General features: G+C 27.3%; 1 protein-coding gene across 1 annotated transcript in view; it reads right to left on the bottom strand.

Moving 5' to 3' along the window:
* LOC113385143 overlaps positions 1 to 20,024 on the bottom strand; it is a 121,858-nt gene extending 101,834 nt beyond the window's left edge. The window contains exons 1-2 of the mRNA XM_026622957.1: positions 20,000 to 20,024; positions 5,083 to 5,289 (exon numbers count right to left, since the gene is read on the bottom strand). Coding sequence (XP_026478742.1) covers positions 5,083 to 5,289; positions 20,000 to 20,024 — 232 coding nt within the window. The remainder of the gene's footprint in view (positions 1 to 5,082; positions 5,290 to 19,999) is intronic.
* Positions 20,025 to 21,991: the final 1,967 nt, after the last annotated feature.

The following is a 21,991-nucleotide window of genomic DNA, read 5'->3' as shown; positions in this document are numbered from 1 at the left end:
CTTTGTCATGATGATTGGGCTAAATTATAAGAGAAAAAATTAATTGCTGGTAAATAACTACTAATGTTCAACTTACAGAGAAATAACAAACAAAGTGATCTATCCGTATATAATTAACAGTTATGATCAAAAGAATTCGAACATGTAAGTTACTTTGGACTCTTTAAAAGCAATGCGATCTACATACCATGTTAATGTACATCTATATATCATAATGTAAGGCACTAACTGAAAGCAATAATGGCAACTTGTTCGAACAATCATACTTTATCTTTCTCCCTTTGAACCTTATCTCAATATTTTAGTTTAGCTGTAACGACGACTGTCACAACCGTACTCACTCTTCCCTATGTACTATGCAATTGTATGTTCCAAAATTGAGTTTAAATGATTAGTTAGTATTATTAATTCTAAGCAACAATTCAAATGCAATGAAACACTACTTCAACGAAAATTACTGAAACTTCTATTTTTGAGAACATACAAAACTTATCCTGACGGTTGTTTTAATAATAATACTCTGTGAGCTATGTAATAAAATTATTAATTTCAATTTAATTAAGTAAATATGTAAAGTTCCAAAAGTTTAACCCGGGTTGAGATAACTTTTACGGCATTTTTACGCTAGTAATAAAATACAATTAAAATAAATAACTATAATAGATATTAGGAAAAAAATAAATGCAACAAATGTCATAAAAGATTACTGTTTCAATCATAATTGTACGAAGTGAATTTAAATGTTCGTTGCTTTACACCTCCAATAAGTTTCTAGCCAGAGTAATGGGATTGTTAACTACGATTTTTTGAAATTTCTTGCTACAGATTTATTTCTTTGATAACTAACACAGTTCACGCTAACATTTTACAGTACTAATGCTACACATTTTAGCAGTATTTCTATACTCAAGGGCCAGCGCACAAATCAATAACAGCAAATTTTCCAACATTCATTCATATGTTCATCTGTCATATTTGCTTCTCTTCTGAACATGACAATATGTAGTCTGTTTTGAAATTCCTCATTTTTTACAAAACACTCACTCATATAAAATGCTTCTATACATAAAGGATTTGTACCAAACTTGATCAACAGCTATTGATGCCATTTTTGCTGTCATTTTCATTCTAAACTAAAAGTTATGATTTTTCTAAAAGCTTGAAAATGTATATATGTACTCGTATAATAAAAAGTTTTGCAAATATTCAGTGATATAGAAAAATAGTAGTCCTCTATAAGAGTTCGTATAAAACTTTATTAATATCCGCTGATATCCATCGGTGCTTCTGTCACATGCAACTTTTTAAATAATATTGGTGTAGGTACCACATCGAAACTACACAATTTATTCATTTGAATTTGATGAATTGCATCATAAATAAATACTTCTATACATAAAAACTCGATTGTCACCCAAAAGAATATAATATCTATTACTCTCTATCATCTGGCCAACCTTGCCAAAGTCCAAAGAGTAATGCTTGGAACTAGTTAGATATTATTGATTATAATTTATCACCCTGATATCATATTGAGATAATATATATATATATATATATATATATATATATATATATATATTATCTCAATATAATTAATTGAATTTTGAAGTTTTTAACAAATTACTTATGGTCATAATAGCCTGCAATTAAGTTTTTGAAACTGATTTTTATTAAACAGATGACAAACCCCTGACCCAATGCCCCAATGGATATAATTAACTTCCCGTAGGGTAAGTTATTGTAATGGGCCGAAAATCGGAATTGAAAATTTTAACATTTCTCGACGTTTTGAAGGTTTCTGAACATTTTGGCATACCTCAGAAAAAATGGATGTGTGTGTGTGTGTGTGTGTGTGTGTGTGTGTATGTATGTGTGGATACAAATTTCCAGTCACGTTTTAGGGCGCACGGATCAACCGATTTGAATGGTTCAAAAAACATTCGATTCCTATTGATAGGGAAAAGAGCTGATTAGTTTTTGGCAAAGGCAGGTCCAGCCGTTTCGGAGATACGGTGCAAAGAGTGCAGAAAATAGAAATCGAATTTTTGAGAGAACGGAGTATCCGATTTGAATCATCTAAAAAACATTCAATTAGTAATGATTGGGAGAAGTGTTTATTAGTTTTTGGCAAAGGCAGGCCCAGCCATTTTGAAGATACGGAGCTAAATATGTAAAAAATGGCAGTTTTTGAGAGAACTAAGCGTCAGATTTAAATGATTCAAAGAACTTTCTGCTTGTCTTAACAAAATAATTGATTTTGGAGAAAAAAAATTTTTGTTCGATTTTTTTTTTTTTTTTTTTTTTAGTTTTTTGTTGAAACAAATAATTTCAACTTTGCAATTCAGTTTATATAATTCTTATAAATATTAGACAATGTTACAATATTTATAATAATCTATTTGAAAACATTCAGTATTCCTCGAACATTTCGTTACGGTACGGGAAGTTCCAGCAATTTGCCTTAAGGCACGATGCCACCCACCCCACTAGTTACACCCGTATTAATAATATTTCATTACGGTGATTGCATGGGTATATGAGCATAAAAATTAAATTGCCATTTATATAGTTAATTATTTCATTGCATATTTTGATATAAAATAGTTTAATCAGTCTATAGTAGTCAAATATCGCATAAAATATATAATTAAATGAAATTGTTTACGAGGTCTATTTATAATTACAGATTCTGTTATTTCCAAATATATAAATAGTTCACAATAATATTCTCATGATAATTATGTATTTTTGCCAAACATTGACCTGAATTAAGTAATTGGGATAACACTAATTGGTACATGATGTTGGCTACGGAATATATTGATCGCAGAACAAGCGAACACGATAAAACATTTCCTTTGGGATTTGTAAGAATATGTTCTATAAATAAATAAATAAATAGAAAAGTATCGGCAAAGACAGAAATATTCTGTTAAAAATATACTATGTTTTCCTTTCACGTTAAATTTTCGAATCAATCGATCCATCAGTAATCTTGTACAAGAAAAATTAAAGTAGAAAATTGTTGTAGTGAGAAAAAAGTCTAAGAAACTCTTTTGAAATAAATAATAATAACCAATAGTGATGATAATTCTTGTCTACGTATAACAAATGGTTCAATCAGATTTCAGTAGAATGTTAATATTTATCGATTGTATATTCAATCCATTCAGAGATGAAGATATTTCAAACATATTTTTATATTATTATTCTTTCAATTTCAATATGATAGTATTTATAGATAAAATAGTAATAGATCATGAATTATGATCAATAGAGAATAGATCATGGTTTTTCACAAAAAAAGAGAATTTACGATTAGCCAAATATCAGCACTAAATTACCTTAGCATGATAATATTGAAAGCAAATTATTGTGATTGAATAGTATAATTGAATAATTTCGGTTTCTAATTATTAAACTATAAATCGAAAATTTAAAGGAGTGAAACACAAACCTTTCTACTATATTTTAGGGAGCCGAGAAATATATGCAATATTTCATTAAAATCAGTTGCGCTGTTGGAGATTTTAATTATTTCTCATCGTTATATGAAATTTCCATACATCTCTGCATGTGCATATATATATTAATATATATATATATATATATATATATATATATATATATATATATGTGTGTATATAAATATGTTGTACAATTTCCAAAATATATAAAATGATTCTTGAAAAATAGATTGTAAAGAATGCTGCAAGCTGAAGAACACACATGCTCATTTATAAACAAACTTTAAAATAAGATACGTTAATTAATATAAATATTAATGAATGTCAATTAATAAAAGAATTAAAATAATATATGTTAATAAATAGTATTTGCACAGTTTCAATTCGAGTTTTTTATAATTTAAACAACAAATATTGTTGAGAGGATTGTGGATTAATTCAAAAAGTTGAAGAGTTCAGAAGAGCAAAAAGTAATCTTTTATGACTATCCAAATCATAATAGGCGTACCTATTTTATATCTCAATATTTATAAGTTTTGTTTCTAGAATCTAAGTAAAGACGAAATGGATATGAGACGAAAGGACTTCGAATAAGCTAAAATTAATTTTGTATTTTAAAATATGTTTTTTTATATTTGAAATTACTGACAGAAATACGTAATTAATAAGCAGGCCTTAATGGGCAACTGAATGTTAGTTGCAATTATAACTTTACCATAACTTTTAGTTTATATCAACTTTAGTATACAAAGATTATAATTATATTACAATTTTTATCACATCTCTAGTACGATGCTTTTTAGACAAAATATAATATACCCACAATCAGGAGAAAATCCAAAAGATTAAGAAATCTAGCTACATTCAGCTTTTGATCATTTTAATTACGATTACAGGCACTGATACAAAAACAACAAAAAAATCTACCTACTTATCAGACAACCATTAGAAGAAATTGCATTAATTAAAGTAATGGATTAGAGATATGGAATCTAAAGCAGACCTCTTAAAAGTACCTAGATGATTTCGAAATGTGGTACTGGAGAGAAAAAAATAGACCTTGGAGGTAACAAATAAAGATACTGCGGATAATGGGAGAAAAATAATCTGTGTTGTATGCGATTTTGAAAAAAAAAAACAAAAATGTTGAAACCCACGCTGAAAAAGACTTTCTTGCTCTTTTAAATTCTAGACTCTAGAAGAAACAATGCAGAGAACCCTTGATATTTCATATAAATTTGAATCCGGAGACAGAAGACGGATGCAAAAGTTTAAGAAGTAAAATCCATCATAGTAAACGTGGAAAATGAGCAAACAAATGTGGTGCACTCACATCACGTATAAAGCTTCAGGCAGAGCACCAATAATAACTTGTACTTAATTCATATTCATGAGTAACGCTTATGGACACATAAAATAATTTTATCTACTTCCATATAAAGTAACTTATGTAGTTAGTTTATATTACATATAGTTGAACAACATTTTGATGACCGCAAATAACAAATCTAATAAACATTCTTGTATATATATATATATATATATATATATATATATATATATATATATATATATCATATACACATATATATGTATATAATTCTTCTACTACCTGGCATTTTGTACAGTGAAGCTCGATCGCATTGGACTGATGAGACAGATTTGGAATCGGCTTGTCCAGCGCAAAGGCACATGGAGTTGAAGCCGCAAGGCGCAGGCTGGACCGAGAAGCCCGGCTGCACGTGGCGGATCAGTATCAGCCATGTCTGCACGCAGAACAAGGCCGCGATCCTTAAATCGCTTTTAGGATTCTGCATGCCTGGAAATAAACAATATATTAATTAGATATATAACTATTAATGCAATGGTGTAACTGGTCTAATTTTACATAGGTTAACTCGATGAAAATCATAGGTTATTGTATATATTACGTCAGTAAAAGAAAAATGATTATTGTTGGCTTACCCTAGAAAAGAATTTTATTTTATCATTTTATTGGTATTCAATACGATTTATCAAGCCTCACTGCTATTTTGATACTTTTTATAAACCGTGAAATCATCTTATTTCACCTCAAGCAAATAACTAGAATGAAAAGTAAACTTATATAAAAATAGACCTATAATTTCTGCCATAAATTCTACTTTACACAACGTTTTATAAATGTTAGGTTTATATGTGAAAAGAATAAAAATCTCAATAATAATACAATCAGATATCATAAAATTAACAATTTAATTAAAGCAGAATATAGTAGTATTTAATTGCCTCAAAGTTGTACCAATAAATCTTTAGCAAAGAAATGATTGAAAATTAGTTACCTAAGAGCAGAATATTGTTGTGTCTATTTACCAATATTTTCTGTAGGTTTTAATAAAATTATTTATAAAATAAGATAGTAATTATAGTAGTTTGAATAAATCTATCTGAAACAGCGATAGTCTTATTTTCTCTAATACATAAAAATAGATTAGAAACAAAAGGGAGAAGTTTTAGCATTCCCATTCATGTTAAACTTTTTTGAATAATAAATAATAGAATTACACACCAAATAACTAATTTCGTAGATGAATTAAGTGAATAGTTAAAACTCTGAAAGAGTAATCCGACTTGCTTCAGCTAACTAAAAATTCATTTGATTTATTAATTAATGAATCTAATAATGGAATATATATAATAATTAGACGTTTTTTTCGACGTTTAGTCGTCGAAATAAAAGAAACAAATAAATACAAAATATTTATCTAAAATATACGTTTCGACACGGATTGTGTGTCATCATTCAGCAACTTTTCAGTTTTAAAAACAAATGAAAAACATGTGTCAGTTAATATTGTTAGTTTATGTATTTATTCTATTTTTAATGCATATGTAATTAGTTTTAAAACAATGTATTTTTTGTGTGTTATTTTTTCCTGATCTGGTACTGTTAACAAAGAATTGCTGAATGATGACACACAATCCGTGTCAAAACGTATATTTTAAGAATATTTTGTATTCATTTGTTTCTTTTATTTCGACGACTGGCTGAAAATCATATCAAGATATATAAATATATATATATATATAAATATAATATATATATATATATATATATATATATATATATATATATATATATATATATATATTATATATATTATATATATATATATATAATTTTATTTTTGCAGAAAATTTGTTTTCAGATTGAGCATTATAAATCTTATATATTTTAGACATGTAGATGTTGGGAAATTTATTTTGATCGTAAATTTCTAATATAATATTTTTCATAATATAATAACTGGTTCAGCAAATGCATTCCGTAATCGTTTTCATTGTTAAAATGACCCGGTATTCAATATAAAAATCCATAATTTATAGTGGCATGCAAGGAAACAGCTAATATCACAAAACGATGACTATAAAGCTTTCTACGTGATGATAAAATATAGAAAAGTACAATATCTTTTAAATTACATCGATTTAATAAAATATTATCATGATTCTGTAATGCAGCATATTAATATTAACTTTTGTCAAATTAGGAACTTATAATAGCCAACGATAATATTTTATATATATATTTATGTTGCATTATATAAATAAAAACTTTATTTGGTAAACAAACCATTTGAAGTTGAATCAAAATAGAATTATTGAAAATAGTTGAAAGATTTTATCACTTTTATATTAATTGGTATTTATTTTCAGTTTTTTTTTAGTATGCACTTTTCGATCAAAAATTTCATATACTCCTATGTATACAGTGAATTATAATCACCATAAATCATAGTATTTGATAAAAACTTTATAAAATATAGACTTTTAAACAAATTTATCTAGTATTTTATTTGTATTAGATGAATAAATAAATGTTGAATGATTTGTCAATTTGCAGGCTAATAAAAATGTTGTGAAAATTTATGAGCGATTATATTTGGTCAATAAAAAATAATTTATATTTGATACCGACTATGATATGATTCATTGAAGTACTAGGTTGAAAATACTTTAAATGAATGTATGCTAATTCAATAATAGTGAAAATAGAAAACAGACTTGATGATAAACAGATTTTGTTTTTGGGTAATAATAAACAAATTTGGTTACTTGAGAATTTCAGAAAACGTTTGGATGAATAAATTTTTATTCAAATATTTAGGTTAAGACCTGCTTATGATACTTACATATATCGTAAGATTCTATTATACTTAATACATTAAGAAAATTTTAGGCTATGTCACAGTAATTTCATTGAAAGTATAATTATATAGTAGTATGTTATTTTTTTAATTAGAGTGTTTAATGTTCCTCATTTAAAAATTTAACACAGCAAGAAATTGTTCCATCGAATATCTATACTCGTACATATTATTTTACTCTGTCATGTAAGAATCGACTCGTTCATGTAATCTCAACTGTTGAGAAATTGAAATTAATGGTTGTGAAAATCGCAATGATCAGCTGCTAAATGCAGTGCCAACAATTGCCACCTATTAAGAGTACCAAACTAACATCAGTGACGATAAAATTCTGCTGCCTTTGCAAAAGCACAAAAAGCTTTCTTCTGACAGAGTGAGTTTATTTGTAGCAGAAATATTTTCTTAGAAAAAGATTAATGTACTAGATAATGTAGAATCAGAATAAACAGAATATACAGTTTCAAATATTTAATATTTTAAAATCTATATTGGTACAATAGAACTATTTGAACTTTCTTAGTACCATTTATATAAAAAATAAAATTAAATTAAGAATTTATTAAAAAACTAGATTCTGTTACAGCTCAGTCGCAAAAGTTTTTTCCTCGTAATACAAAGTCAATTATTCATATCTCACAATCTGAATATATAATCCGTTGTAACATAGACGTACTATATTAAGCGGGAAATAATTAGTTTATTTATGAATAAATAACACTGTTTAGCATACAATATTGTGTGCTAATACCTTTACTACTGAAAGTGTGGAACAAATTGTTTACAGTTTGAAATAGGATTTTTTTTAAATGGTAGATTTTTAACAAAATTTAGAATTTACAAACATAAAAACTAGCTGAGCAACAAATATATCATAACATAAATGTAGGCTTATGTAAAGACTATTCATATTGTTAATATTCCAGAAATGTATCTAAAAATTCTTTAAAATATTTATTGTTGTTGGCTCAGCGTAATATAGAAACCGCGTTTCTAGTTATGAAGAACCCAATTACAAGCGCTAATCCCACTAACAAAAAACTGTCCTGGTTCTTTCGATACATCGAACACGCGACAATGACCCGGGTGCGTTTGGCGCCCGGGTCGGCACGCCTCTGTTGATGTCCATACGAAACGCGGAAACAAAATGAACGAGGTAATTCTACTATTGCCATAATATCAACAAGCATAGACCAACAATGCTGCTGTATAGATAAGAACTTTGGTTGGTAAACAAAATATTTAAAGTTGTATTAATATATCTATAGTTTTTTTTTTTTTTGAAAATACTTAGGCCACTGAGTTGGCGGTATCTTATAAGCAATAATAAAGACACATAAATGAGATTATATAAATATCATAAGATTGCACGTGCGACTTCATCTGCTTGGAGTTTTTGAAAATAGTTGTCATTTTTATATTAATTGTTATTTAGTTTCAGTTTTTTGTATTAGTTTTATTGAGAAAATTTCTTTCACAAACATATACATAAATGTTAATTTTTCTCATGTACGGCAAAATGTTCAGAAGACTTGAAACGTAAAGATATGCAAAAAATTGCGATTACTGTAGTAACTTACCCCACGGGAATTAACAAAAGCAATATATAAGGTAATATAGTATTACATTACTCAAATCCTACCAATGCTAAACGCATTTTGCAAATTCAAATTAACATATATGAATTTTATCCAATTTTATTTGAATACCATTTACAATTTTTATATCAAATAATTTAAACGTATTATAAATTATAATCCAAAAGCGTTTAATAATCTGTTGAACTTGCGTACATCCTCCATTAATTAATAACCGGCTTATAGAAGAGGCGTTATAAATTACCTACTTTAACTCATCATGATATGATTATTAAATCATCCCATTTAATCTCATATTTAATCACGCTGGAATATTTTCGAGAGATGTGAAATTAAATATGTCAGCTATATTCTTCACGTCTAATCCACGATTAAGCATTAATTAATGTGAAATGCTAAATAGTCATTAATCAAACTCATTTCTCACATTTTGTTTAATTGAAAATTAAGAATTTAAATGTGAATTTGACCCAAGCTTGTTTGTATTGTGCATTTTTATAATACTAATTTAATTTCTAAAAACTGCATAATGATTGAAATTAGAAATATAGATATGTGTGTAGTTTTAATTGTAGTTTTAAATAACTTATATGTTTTATCCACTGGAGAAGCGACAAAGTGGATAGTTGAAATATTTTAATTGATTGAATAATTTCTCAATATTGTTGGAACTGCGTGCAACTTATTTTTACCAGAGATTATAAAAACGACGAATAAGTTAGAAAGTTAAATACTTCACTTTCTGGTTCGTTTGTCCCAGCAGAAGTTTTTACAAAGTTTAACTTTGCGCAAGAATAGCTAAATTTATTCCACAAACACTTCTATATTACTAATAGAAATTCTTATCTCGTTGTTCTGCTAATTTTCACATTTCTATCTGAAAATATATTTAACTAACCAATTTGAAATGGAAACGATAAAAGTCAATATGTTTTAGTAAAATGATAAATAAAATATTCGTAAAGTGGCATGTATAAATAATGTTATATGCAATATTATGAATAACTTCACTGAGCAATTAAAATTCAATCATGGATTCAAACGTGTCAATTAAACTATATTTTGTCATAAATCAAATCCATTTTGTTCGTGGTTTTATAAAATATTGTATTTTGCGATGCACATAGCTGATAAACGAACTAAAAGTTATTGAAAATAATTTTAATCAACTATAATTTTAATTATTTCAGTTCTTGACTGAGATTTGATTATCAAACAAAAATAAATCATGATTTAATGTTGAATTATTGTTATATCAAATGGCAAACTAATAAAAATATTATATTAGTTTATTCCGAACATCTTAATGTCTCATTGTGAAAGGGATTCTATTAGATTCCATCAGCAACTGTATTAGTTTAATAATAAACTAGTGGTGCATGGAATCGTGCTGGAACTTCCCGTACTCAAAAACTGAATAACCATTTTTGGCACTTTTGCCCAGCATCTGCCTTGGTCAAAAACTAATCAGCACGTCTCCTTAATAATAGGAATCGAATGTATTTTGAATCATTTAAATCGGTTGAACGGTAATCCCGAAAAGTCAACGAAAATTTGTATCCGAACACAAATACACACGTACATATCCATTTTTTTAAGGTATGCCAAAATGTTCAGAAACTTCTGAAATGTAAATATATAAAAATTTACATTTTCAATTTTTTGCGATTACTATAACTTATCCTACGGGAAGTTTACATAATATGTAAGTTTTAGACAACATAAGATTATAATTAAATTCACACAATTTTACAAAAATAAAGCATTAATATTAATATACATCAACTTTTACCAACACTTTCAATAATTTTAATTGATTATTATAAACAAGTTTATTAGTTTCATGAATTAAATAAATAAAAACATGCTAGTAAGAACAAGATATTCTCATTTTAGACAAATTCTGACAACTTCCAAATTATTATTAATTATCATCGTATTTACAAATATTAGTTTTTAATATTTAAAAAAGTTAATCATAGGAAAGGCTAAGAAGTTCAAGGAATTACTCTTACTTAGGACTAAATTCCTAAGTAAGGGTAAAATGACTAAAATATATCATTAAAGATATTTAAAAAATAAATAATCCGAATAATTTTAGATATTTAAAAAAAAATTGAAAGAAAAATGACCAAACCATTACTTCACATTGTCTACGAAAGCAAATCGTTTGTTGAATAATTCTAATCATTTGATCCGTTCTCTGCTAAAATTGTTATTTTTTACACCATTTGCTCCATATCTATAAAACGGCTGGAACTGCCTTTCCAAAAAACTAATAACGTTTTCCTATTAATACTTTTATTTGTTAATAAAACCGAATATTTGTCAAAAAATCATTTTAATTAGAAACCGAGAACAAAAAAAATCGATTTTTTTGCACTTTTTGTACAATATCTCCAAAAACGGCTGGACCTGTCTTTGCCAAAAACTAATCAGCACGTCTCCATATCAATGAGAATCGAACGCTTTTTGAATCTTTCAAATCTGTAAATCTGAACGACCAAAATCACACAAAACACACATATACATACATTCATTTTTTCTAAGGTTTGCCAAAATGCTCAGAAACGTAAAGAAATACAGAAAATTCCATTCACGATTTTTGGACGATTACTATAACTTACTACGGTAAGTTAATGAATATTGAAAAAATCTTAAACTCAGTTATGAAAATATGCTTGTAAAGGCATAAACTTCACATTTTCCAATTTCACGAAAATTGGTTATTATCGGACGCCGATCTCTGCCAAAATCTTTATTAGTTTTATGAATTCAATAAACGACAAACTGCTTGCACGATCAAGGTCTTAAATTAGCTTTATTCATTGCTGAGAGTTGATAGTAAAGCAGCCGAAATCATCTTATAAATTAACCCATCGCCATCGCACGTCGGATGAAATGGGTTTGCGGCTCCCATTTAGCTCGCGGGCCCGAAGTGATCCATGTTATCGAAGTTGCTTTATTCTGTTTTGTTGTTCTGCTCCAGTTTTATCGATAAAACTATGCTTTTATTACGTTCAAAACTCGAGGATTTATTTTACAATAAAAACCCTTTAATATCTCTATATACTGACGGGAAACACATGTTTTATAAGCCATAAAACACATAAATTATTGATACGGAATTTGTATTACCTCCGGGGATTTTTTTTTGACTATCACTCACTTGAATTGTCACAATCTTCAAAAAAAATATCTATATTTGGTATATATCATTTTATGTAATACATCAAGTGCTCTTAACTTCTTATCATCGATCATACAATTTGAAATTTAGGTCTATTTTTATTTCGCATAATATTTATTCCATATGGAAAATATTTGTTTGGTAACCTTTATGATATTTGACTTGCTACTCAATTTTATAAGTGGCAAAAAAGCTCCACCGACATTTGGAAAAAATATTTATAAGTAGGTGGATATATTTTTTTATAATGTATTAATAAATCACATTTATTCAGTTGATATTTTACGAGCTCACAAAATACTTGTTTATTTATACATTCATAAACATAAACATTTATACAGATATATACATACATACAACCATATGAATGCTATGTTACATATGATATCTCTTTCATAATTTTATTCATTTCATAAAAGTCCATCATTTTCTGTTGCTTTTAAATATATTGAAAGTTTAAATCTGATCAAGATCATGTTTCTTGACATATATATGATTAAATAATACGTTATAAAAATTATATTTATCTACTTATAAATATTCTTTCCAAATGTCAGTGAAGCCTTTTTGTCATTTCTAAAATTGAGTTGCAAGACAAATATTGTAAAGGTTACCAAACATATGTCTTGAAGATGTAACGTATCTAGTAATAAAATAGCTTTTTAAATATTTTTTTTGTTTTTTACTGCTGTTTGTGTGTGTATAACAAAATTAGTTGGCAGATATTTTAACTAAATTTAACATTTTTAACGTTAATAAAAATCAAACAAAATGCTTAGGTATTTTTACAAGCCCATAATAAAAGTTTGAAAGTGCGAAAAATAGTTTGATGTTTCAAGAAATGTAAAAAGTTCACGAAGCTTTTATAGTCTTAGTCCTGAAAAATTCAAAAAGTTCTACATCAGCTGTGTCAAACATATATGCCTGACATACAAAATTTGGTAGAAGGTCATGTCATTTGCATGAAGTTTATACCTGTTGGAATCAAAATCTAAAAAATTATTGGCTTTCGAAAAAACAGTTTTCATATAGGGCAATGTCAGTCATAAATGTGTGATGTAAAAGAAAATAGAATTTTTTCAGAAATTTTGGCGATGGAAATTTTTATTTGATACATAAAGTTTCTTGATACATTTTTAACTAAATTATACAATAAAGCTCTTGTGAATCTAATAATTAAAACAATGTTATATTTAAATAAAATAATAAAATGATTAAATTTATTAGATATTTTTATAATTTATGTCACAACATACAAAAAGAACTAATTTGAAAGTAGAAACTAGACTGAAGTTATAGATTATTAAATTATTTGGTTTATTAACAATGCGCAAATTTATGGGAAAAATAGAAAATATTTTTTCATATCTTTTAGTTATATAATAACTAAATCTGCGCATTGTTAATAAACTAAATAATTTAATAATCTATAACTTCAGTCTAGTTTCTACTTTCAAATTAGTTCTTTTTGTATGTTGTGACATAAATTACAAAAATATCTAATAAATTTAACCATTTTATTATTTTATTTAAATATAACATTGTTTATTTATGGGAAAAATAGAAAAATTTTTTTCATATCTTTTAGTTATATAATTTACTTAGGCATATCTTCACAAATTCATTTGTGTATGAAATATGTATGCGATATTTGGTTTATTAGCAACCCCAGAGAACGGTTTAAAAATAAAAAAAATTGTTTACATCTTTTAGTCACAGAATATTCTTTGGCAGGTTTTAAAAAACGCTCGTGTGCATTAAATATATTATATTTAATATAGTATATTAAATATATATGTCAATATTTTGCCAAGTTTTTGAGTGAAATCAACGGACATGTATTATTCGAAACTTCAACACGCAATCTTATAGAATTTTTAACTTCCTGTAGGTTAGTATATTAGTCATAGAATCGCATTTTTATATATCTTCACGTTTGAAAGGTTTTCGAACGTTTGGGCATATCTTAGAAAAAATGAATTTATAGAGATTATAAATTTGTCCATATTTTGTCTCCATTCAGCTAAAGCATCGTGATTGCTTTAAAAAAAGGTTCAAAAATTTTGGAATATTTCAAAATAAAAAAAAATTCAGTTTTCCACAAAAAATATTTTTTTTTCAAAAAAGTTTTTTCTAAGTCTTTTCAAAAAAATAATAATTTTTGGTACGGGAAGTTCCAGCAATTTGTCATAAGGCACGATGCCATACACTACTAATTAAAATCTCTATCTCTAAGCAAGGTATCTCGCCTGTTTCATTCTATAACAATTACAATTCGCTCATGAAAATCAATTTGTTATAATATCAAACTTTTCCAAGTTTTGTTTTGTCTAAATTGTCTAATTAATATGTTGAAAAATTAATCAGTAAACTCTGCGCGAACATCAAGCGCTCTCGACCCTTAATACCTAACTTAATCTCAAGTTCAGTCAGTAACGCGTACGTGTTCCCACCCTAGGACGGTGGAGACAGATGCTGCGAACAACGTCGTACTTCGTACTTACAAACGTCGTGCCCTATTAACGACGATGTAGTAGCTACATACTATAGATCGAGGAAAAGACATATAAATACGCATTTATTTTCCGAAGGATAAGGAATTGCAATTATTATAGCTCATTGAACATCTTCATTTATAAAATTTCAATGAAATTTATCTGAAGGCGGTAGACAATTTTCGATACGTTCGTTATCTTACGAAAAACATTAATTGAAACGTATTAGATAATAGATATTTGTGTAATGGTAAGATTTTTTGAAGCGGAGTATTGCAGTCGTAATATTGCATACTTGACAACACTACTATTCAACTTCCCATAGGATAAGTTATAGTAATTGTTCAAAAATCGTAAATAATTTTTTTTGCATATCTTCACGTTTCAGAGGTTTCTGAACATTTTGGCATACCTGAAAAAAATTGATGCATGTTTGAGTGTGTTTTGCGTGGATACAATTTTTTGTCCACGATTTCGGGCGCACAGATCAACCGATTAGAAATATTCAAAAAACATTCGATTCCTCTGCACACGTGCTGATTATTTTTGACAAAGACTAGTTCAGCTATTTCGGAGATTCGGAGCAAAGATAGTAGAAAATATAAATGAAGTTTTTTAAGAGAAACAGACCATCCAATTTGGATGATTCGAAAAACATTTGATTTGTAATAATGGGTTTAGTTTTTGGGAAAGATAGGTCAAGGCGTTACGGCACTAAAAGTGCAAAAAATAGGTTTTGAGAGAACGAAGTATCCGATTTGAATTTTTCTTGAAAACATTTTGCTTGTATTGACAGTGTGAAAAAAAGATCAGTTTTCGTGGATGGCAAAAGCAAAAGATTTCAAAATTTAAAATTATATATCTTTAATAGAGAAAATGATTTGGATTTTAATCTAATTCTAGCTGGACTTCTAAAGCTCATTTATAAACAAATATAAAAATAAATTTGAATTTGCAATTCAGTTTATATAACTCTTAGAAATATGTGGTAAGATTTTTCATTAAAACCCCGCTTGATTAAGTTTTGTTTTTCATGTAAACATATATAAAGGTTGTCGTCCAATTTATAAGCTGCATAAAGCTTTTGTCTACAAAATACAAATAATTTTACAGTATTTATAATAATCTAGTCGAAAACATTTGATATTCCTCGAATAATTTCATCACAAATCGGCAAGTTCCAGCAAATTGCCTAAAGGCATGATGCCATGCACAACTAGTTTAGTTAATATTTATATACTAGTTGTTGAAAAATATATTACATTTGAATAACAGAAAGCGCAATCTAAAACACTTTTTTTTTAAACTTTAAATAAATAATGTTTATTAACTTCCCGTAGGGTAAGTTATAGTAATCGCAAAAAAAAATCGAAAATGAAAATTTTTATATATCTTTACGTTTCAGAGGTTTCTGAATATTTTGGCATGCCTTAGAAAAAATGGATGTATGTGTGTGTACGTATGTGTGTGTATGTGTGTGTGCGTGTGTATATGTGTTCGGATACAAATTTTCATCGACGATTTCGGAAACACGGATGAAGCGATTTGAATAATTCAAAAAACATTCGATTCGAATTGATAAGAAGACATGCTGATTAGTTTTTGGCGAAGGCAGGTCTAGCCGTTCCGAAAATATGGGGCAAAAAGTGCCAAAAACGGTAACTCATTTTTAAAGAGAACGGAGCGTCCAATTTCAATTTGAAAACATTTTACTTGTATTAACAAGACGAAGAAGTGACCAAATTTTCATGAAGGCAGGTCTAGCGGCTTTAGAGATCTAGTGAAAAAAGTAAAAAAAAAATCCATCTGGCGGTCAAAAATGATCATTATACTTATGCACATCAAATTATCAGATATTTTATAGAGATTTTAACAATGAGTATAAATTTTGTTTACATTCCAATCCGTAGCAATGCTTATCCGTTTGACGGCGGCGCGGCGCTTGCGCGCTTCTATACTTCGTCTGCAGTTAAAACAGTTAAAGCAGTACGATTGCTTTGAAAAAAAAAGTTCAGAATTTCTAAAATATTTCAAAATATACATTTCTTCAAAAAGTCTTTTTTTTTCAAAAAAAAGTAAATTTTTGTAAAAAATTTATAGTTTCTCAAAAATCTAATTTTTCAGAGTAATTTTTTTTCAAAAATGTTAATCTTTTAAAAAATTTTTTTTTGGTACGGGAAGTTCCAGCAATTTGCCTTAAAGCACGATGCCATGCGCGCCACAAGTTGTTAATTTGCACTTGAACTAGGTTTTATATGATGATCTAAAAGAACAGAATTCTAGCAAACGTTGATATACAGAAATCAAAAAATACAGAATTATAACAAACTAGAAATATAAATTCTTTAATTTGAAATCATCGCGTTGATATCCTGCTTTGGAACATTTTTACTTACTTTATGATATACGCAGTCTAACGGTCATCATGAAAAACAATTTAATGTTAAAGAATTAGTTTCAGTTATTATATTCTTCATAATAATTCATGCGTGTACAAAAAATTAAATCTAGAAAAATTTCATTCTTTATTTAACAGAACAAAAAACGCTGTGAAACAATATAAGCTTTGTTAAAACAAATAAATGATAAAGTGGAATCAAACGAAAGAGCTCAAAACGTTTCAATATTTGATAGAAATTCATATGCGTATTTTTAAAAAATATAAAACTAAAAATCCTGTAATGCCAATATTGGAGATATTATTACAAAAAACTCTGTTACTTGAAATTATAATAATTCTACCCTATTACTCATTCATAAGAAAATAAAATATTCAAAACAAAACAATTAAGAAAATGTTTCGCATCCCTTTAGTTGAAGCAATAAAAGATAAGATATATAATTTCGCTCTTCTCAAGAATATGAAGCTTGATAGACTGGGAATTTATAATCAAAAACATCGGAACGTGGAAAACACCTACTAAATGTTTCAGATGATTTTAATATTTAATTAGCACGAATACGTTTTGAGATACTCGGAAATTAAAATAGATTTACGTCGATATACAAACAACATCGTCTTGAATAAAGTTGCTCCAGGATATTATATTGAGCGATATAATTTCTAAATACCTAAGCGTGAGTAAACACAGCTGTGAATACATATATATATATGTATATATATATCAATTTCATTCTATACATATTTTGTATTGTTTCATTGATGTACTTCGAAATACTTTTTTGACCTAAGTTATTCATCAAGACATCAGTTGTTTATAAAATACAAAAAAATAAATTTAAGAGCTACATCCATCGATGCAGTTATTTTCACTGATTTTTACTATTAATAGACTTTTAATAATTCTTTTATTTTAAATTGGATCTAATAATAACTTTTTTGCTATTACGATGTTCAGTTAGTTTTTATCCCTTCAACTGTGCCCCATTTCTGGTTAAGCTTCTAAATACTTAGATAAATGTCAATGAGTTATTTGTGCGAGATTAATTTGACTTAAAAATACATTAATATTTAAATAATTATAATTCGATTTTTCTAATTATGGCCTGCCAATACAAATAAAAATGATTAAATGGATATTTTTGAAGTTGAATAATAGTATACCGGTAAAAAAATAATTTTTAATTAACTCTTTGTGTCAGATGTGTAATTTGCTTCATATACATTATACTTTCACATATACTCTTTTTTAATTACCTTTTACAGAATAAAACAATTCTTATAGATTTTTCAATAAAGTAGACACGAATAGGTTTCGGATTAATCAAACACAGCATCCACGAAAGTCTAGTATTAAGAAAGCGAACTTTCATTAACTATTATTAATAGTAACTATTTATAATAGTTTCAGTTATGATAAAGAATATCGAAAAAATACCTGCTACAAATTTTATGCTCCAGGATACATAAATTTCCGAATTACACGACTTTAAAATTGTAAAAAAAAATAAAAAATTATCGAAAAAAGTTGACTATTTTTGACGATTGCGAGAAACCCAGGGAATTATTATTATTAATCATTTTAATCTGTCATTGATAAAACGAGTGCTAATATTTATATTAAAAATCATTTTTTAATAATATCTCAAATGAACAAAAGCACAACTTTTTGTAAGTAAATAATGAGTTCCTGCCTCAAGAATTGTAGTGAAAATAGCTAGATAATAAAAAGAGAGTGGATTAAAAGGACTTAACACGAAGTGGCAATGATATAATCATAAATCTCAAATAAAAAATATGTTTCCATTTTAATAAAGCTCCTGGAAAATGCAAAATGATGAGAAGCTGACTCCGTTGCATTTCTCTAGATTGAGTTGAGGATTATCTCAGCTTAAGGAATTGTTAATTAATATATCGATGTCTATATTAATGCATAATTATATAAATATATGTAAGCATATATTAATTACAAAATCATGACAGTGAATAAATTTAATAACATCACTAGTATTAATTTTACGATATTTTAAAATATTATATATCATGCATATGATTCAAATATAAATCACTGCATCATCTCACTAATTAGTTGATCATGCAAGACTGCATTAATTAGTTCACTATCAAAGCAGTTAATAATCTTCACATTAAACAAATGCAGCATATTTACATGCTGCATGTTTGTTTTTTTGCAAAATATATTTTAAAAGTTTTTAATCATTACATGCATGTTATAAAATAATCCCTTTAATCCTGAAAATAATCCCAAGCACGCTAACGGCGTGAGCAGCGAAAACATATAGTTTGCTTTTTTTCTTTTGCAGCATTTGCAAAATGTTTACAAATATCAGGATTTATGGTTTAGTTTGCAAATTTGAATAAAACAGTAATTGAACTTATCTTTTATTTAAATACCAGAATAGCAGTACTCAGTAAAAGTTTACATAAAAATAAAATGATCATATATGCAGTAAAGAGTTGCGTTTTTGATGTTTTAAATGCATAATTGTGGGGAAATAGTAATGAGCAAAAAAGGGCGCAGGTGTAACTAATTCACTGAATGTACATTGACATCTCTAAAAGTATGTGAGTTTAGTGTTTTTAGAAGCAGTCAAAAATATAAGTTTTATGAGGTGTTGTAAATATACTTATCAAAACTACATTTCTTTTTAGGAGGCAACCCCATGGTTATCCTTTCCAAAGATGGTGATAATATATGTTCAACTTAAGTTTACAGCATGCCAGAAAATGCTGATTCCACTTGGAAACATATTAAATTCGAAGTAATGAAATATATTTATGTAACTAGAGACTGGCACACTTGTCAAAAACCGTATTTTACGAAGCAGAAGTTGTATTATTCATTACATAATGAATTAAAATTAAATAAAGACGACATTAAAATGGAGTGCATATTGCCTACAAAAGTAACCACGATTGAAATTATAGATTAATTAATTTAATTTAAATTAAACGAATGGCGTAGTGTGCTGTGTTACTACGAGTTTTTGAGAAAAACTCAATTGGTTCTAATAGAACTGATTATTATATAACCCACTTACTATGAAGTTAAAAAGATTTATTTCTCATTCAATAAGAATTTCAAGCCACCACAAAATGGCATTTAGTGTATATATTTTAGTAAATATCAGTTAAAAGACTATCCAATGGTAGTACTCATGTGCATAGATAGAACACTTGCTAATAAACTTTACCCAAGCTATATTAATAAATATTAATAAAGCAGAAACTAATAAGCTAAATTAATCAGTTTGTTCCTCATTAATCTAAATTCAAAGTTTGTATTATACAGCGTCAAATTTAATTTGTTTCAGTGGTTGAATCTTGTTTCCTTGTACTTTCTTGAGAAACTTTTGATCTCTTCTGTTGCTTTAGATTAGTTAGTCATACTTTAGATTGGTCATGAAGAAATAACTGATTCCGAATACCTCAAAGGTAAAAAGTTGATATACGTAAACAATACAATCTTCTCTCAAATTGTACTTTTCTCTATTATATTATAAAGTTTTAGAGTTTTGCTATTAGTATCAAAATTTTGTTAGCTACAAATCAATCTGCGTTAATCAACCAGAGTCTACAAATAGTCTATCTCAAACAATTGAAAAGTTACATAATTTAAAAGTATTTTTTTAAAATAAAACTGGGTTAAAAAAGTGCTGTATATAATGAAAGATAAAACAACTATACTAGATACAATTGTGTCAAGAACAGAACACTTGTAGAGAAAATAGTGCCTTATGCACGACATCATAGAGGAAACAATAAGGCTGAAAGGACAAAGAAAATGTATATGATGGACACCTGATGTGAGAAAAGATATAACATTAAAGTTGAGACGTACGACAAGATAGCATAGAACGTTTGAGAAGTAATATATAATACATATGCATATATTTACTTTGTTGTGCACAATTTATTAAATATTATTAAAGTTGCAAACATATTATGACTATCATTTGTCCCACCATCAGTGTAAATGCATATATAAATAATTTCGATTAAATATGGTCACAAATTCCTTAAGCATTGTCTTGTCATTGATAGTATAACACTTATATATAAAGTGCTACCAAAAAACATTTGTTTTTCTCAACAACTAATTGAATTATAATTTAAAAAAAAATTAAAACCAATGTTTTTGGAAGAGCTAACATTCACAATTTGTAAATTATTTATTCTGAGACCTATTTGAAAATTACCTATATATTTTTGATAAAACAAAAAAAGTTTCATTATGACGAACAAAATGGTATATATGAACAAATTGACACAGTGACCTTATTTAAAAATTGGCTAGTCTTATTAACATCAGCGCGAGTGTATAACATGAAGAAAGCTATAATAAGTCAGATGTTGAGCGTCATTGTCACAGTATTGTCATAGAAATCAGTTCCAATGTGTTTCGCGCCTTAAAAAGTTTATCTTTAGGACTTTAACTCATGTTTTTTTTATACTTAGTTAAGAATATTCGACATTATTGGAATTAGAATCACTTAACTTATGTCAGTGATTTCGATCAATTTTATTGCAATTAACGCAAAGGCAAGGAAAAAAATTAAAACCTATCAAAGCTGATAGTCTTCTAACTTCTACTCAAAGTATGCAACAAATTATTGATAGAACAGACCAAAA

Source organism: Ctenocephalides felis, unplaced genomic scaffold (assembly GCF_003426905.1).
Source record: "Ctenocephalides felis isolate EL2017-DRISC unplaced genomic scaffold, ASM342690v1 CF-g0.4_SCAFFOLD_00845, whole genome shotgun sequence".
In the NCBI taxonomy this organism is placed as follows: domain Eukaryota; kingdom Metazoa; phylum Arthropoda; class Insecta; order Siphonaptera; family Pulicidae; genus Ctenocephalides; species Ctenocephalides felis.
The sequence above is the reverse complement of the archived record's forward strand: the minus strand, read 5'-3'. Positions and strand labels throughout refer to the sequence as shown.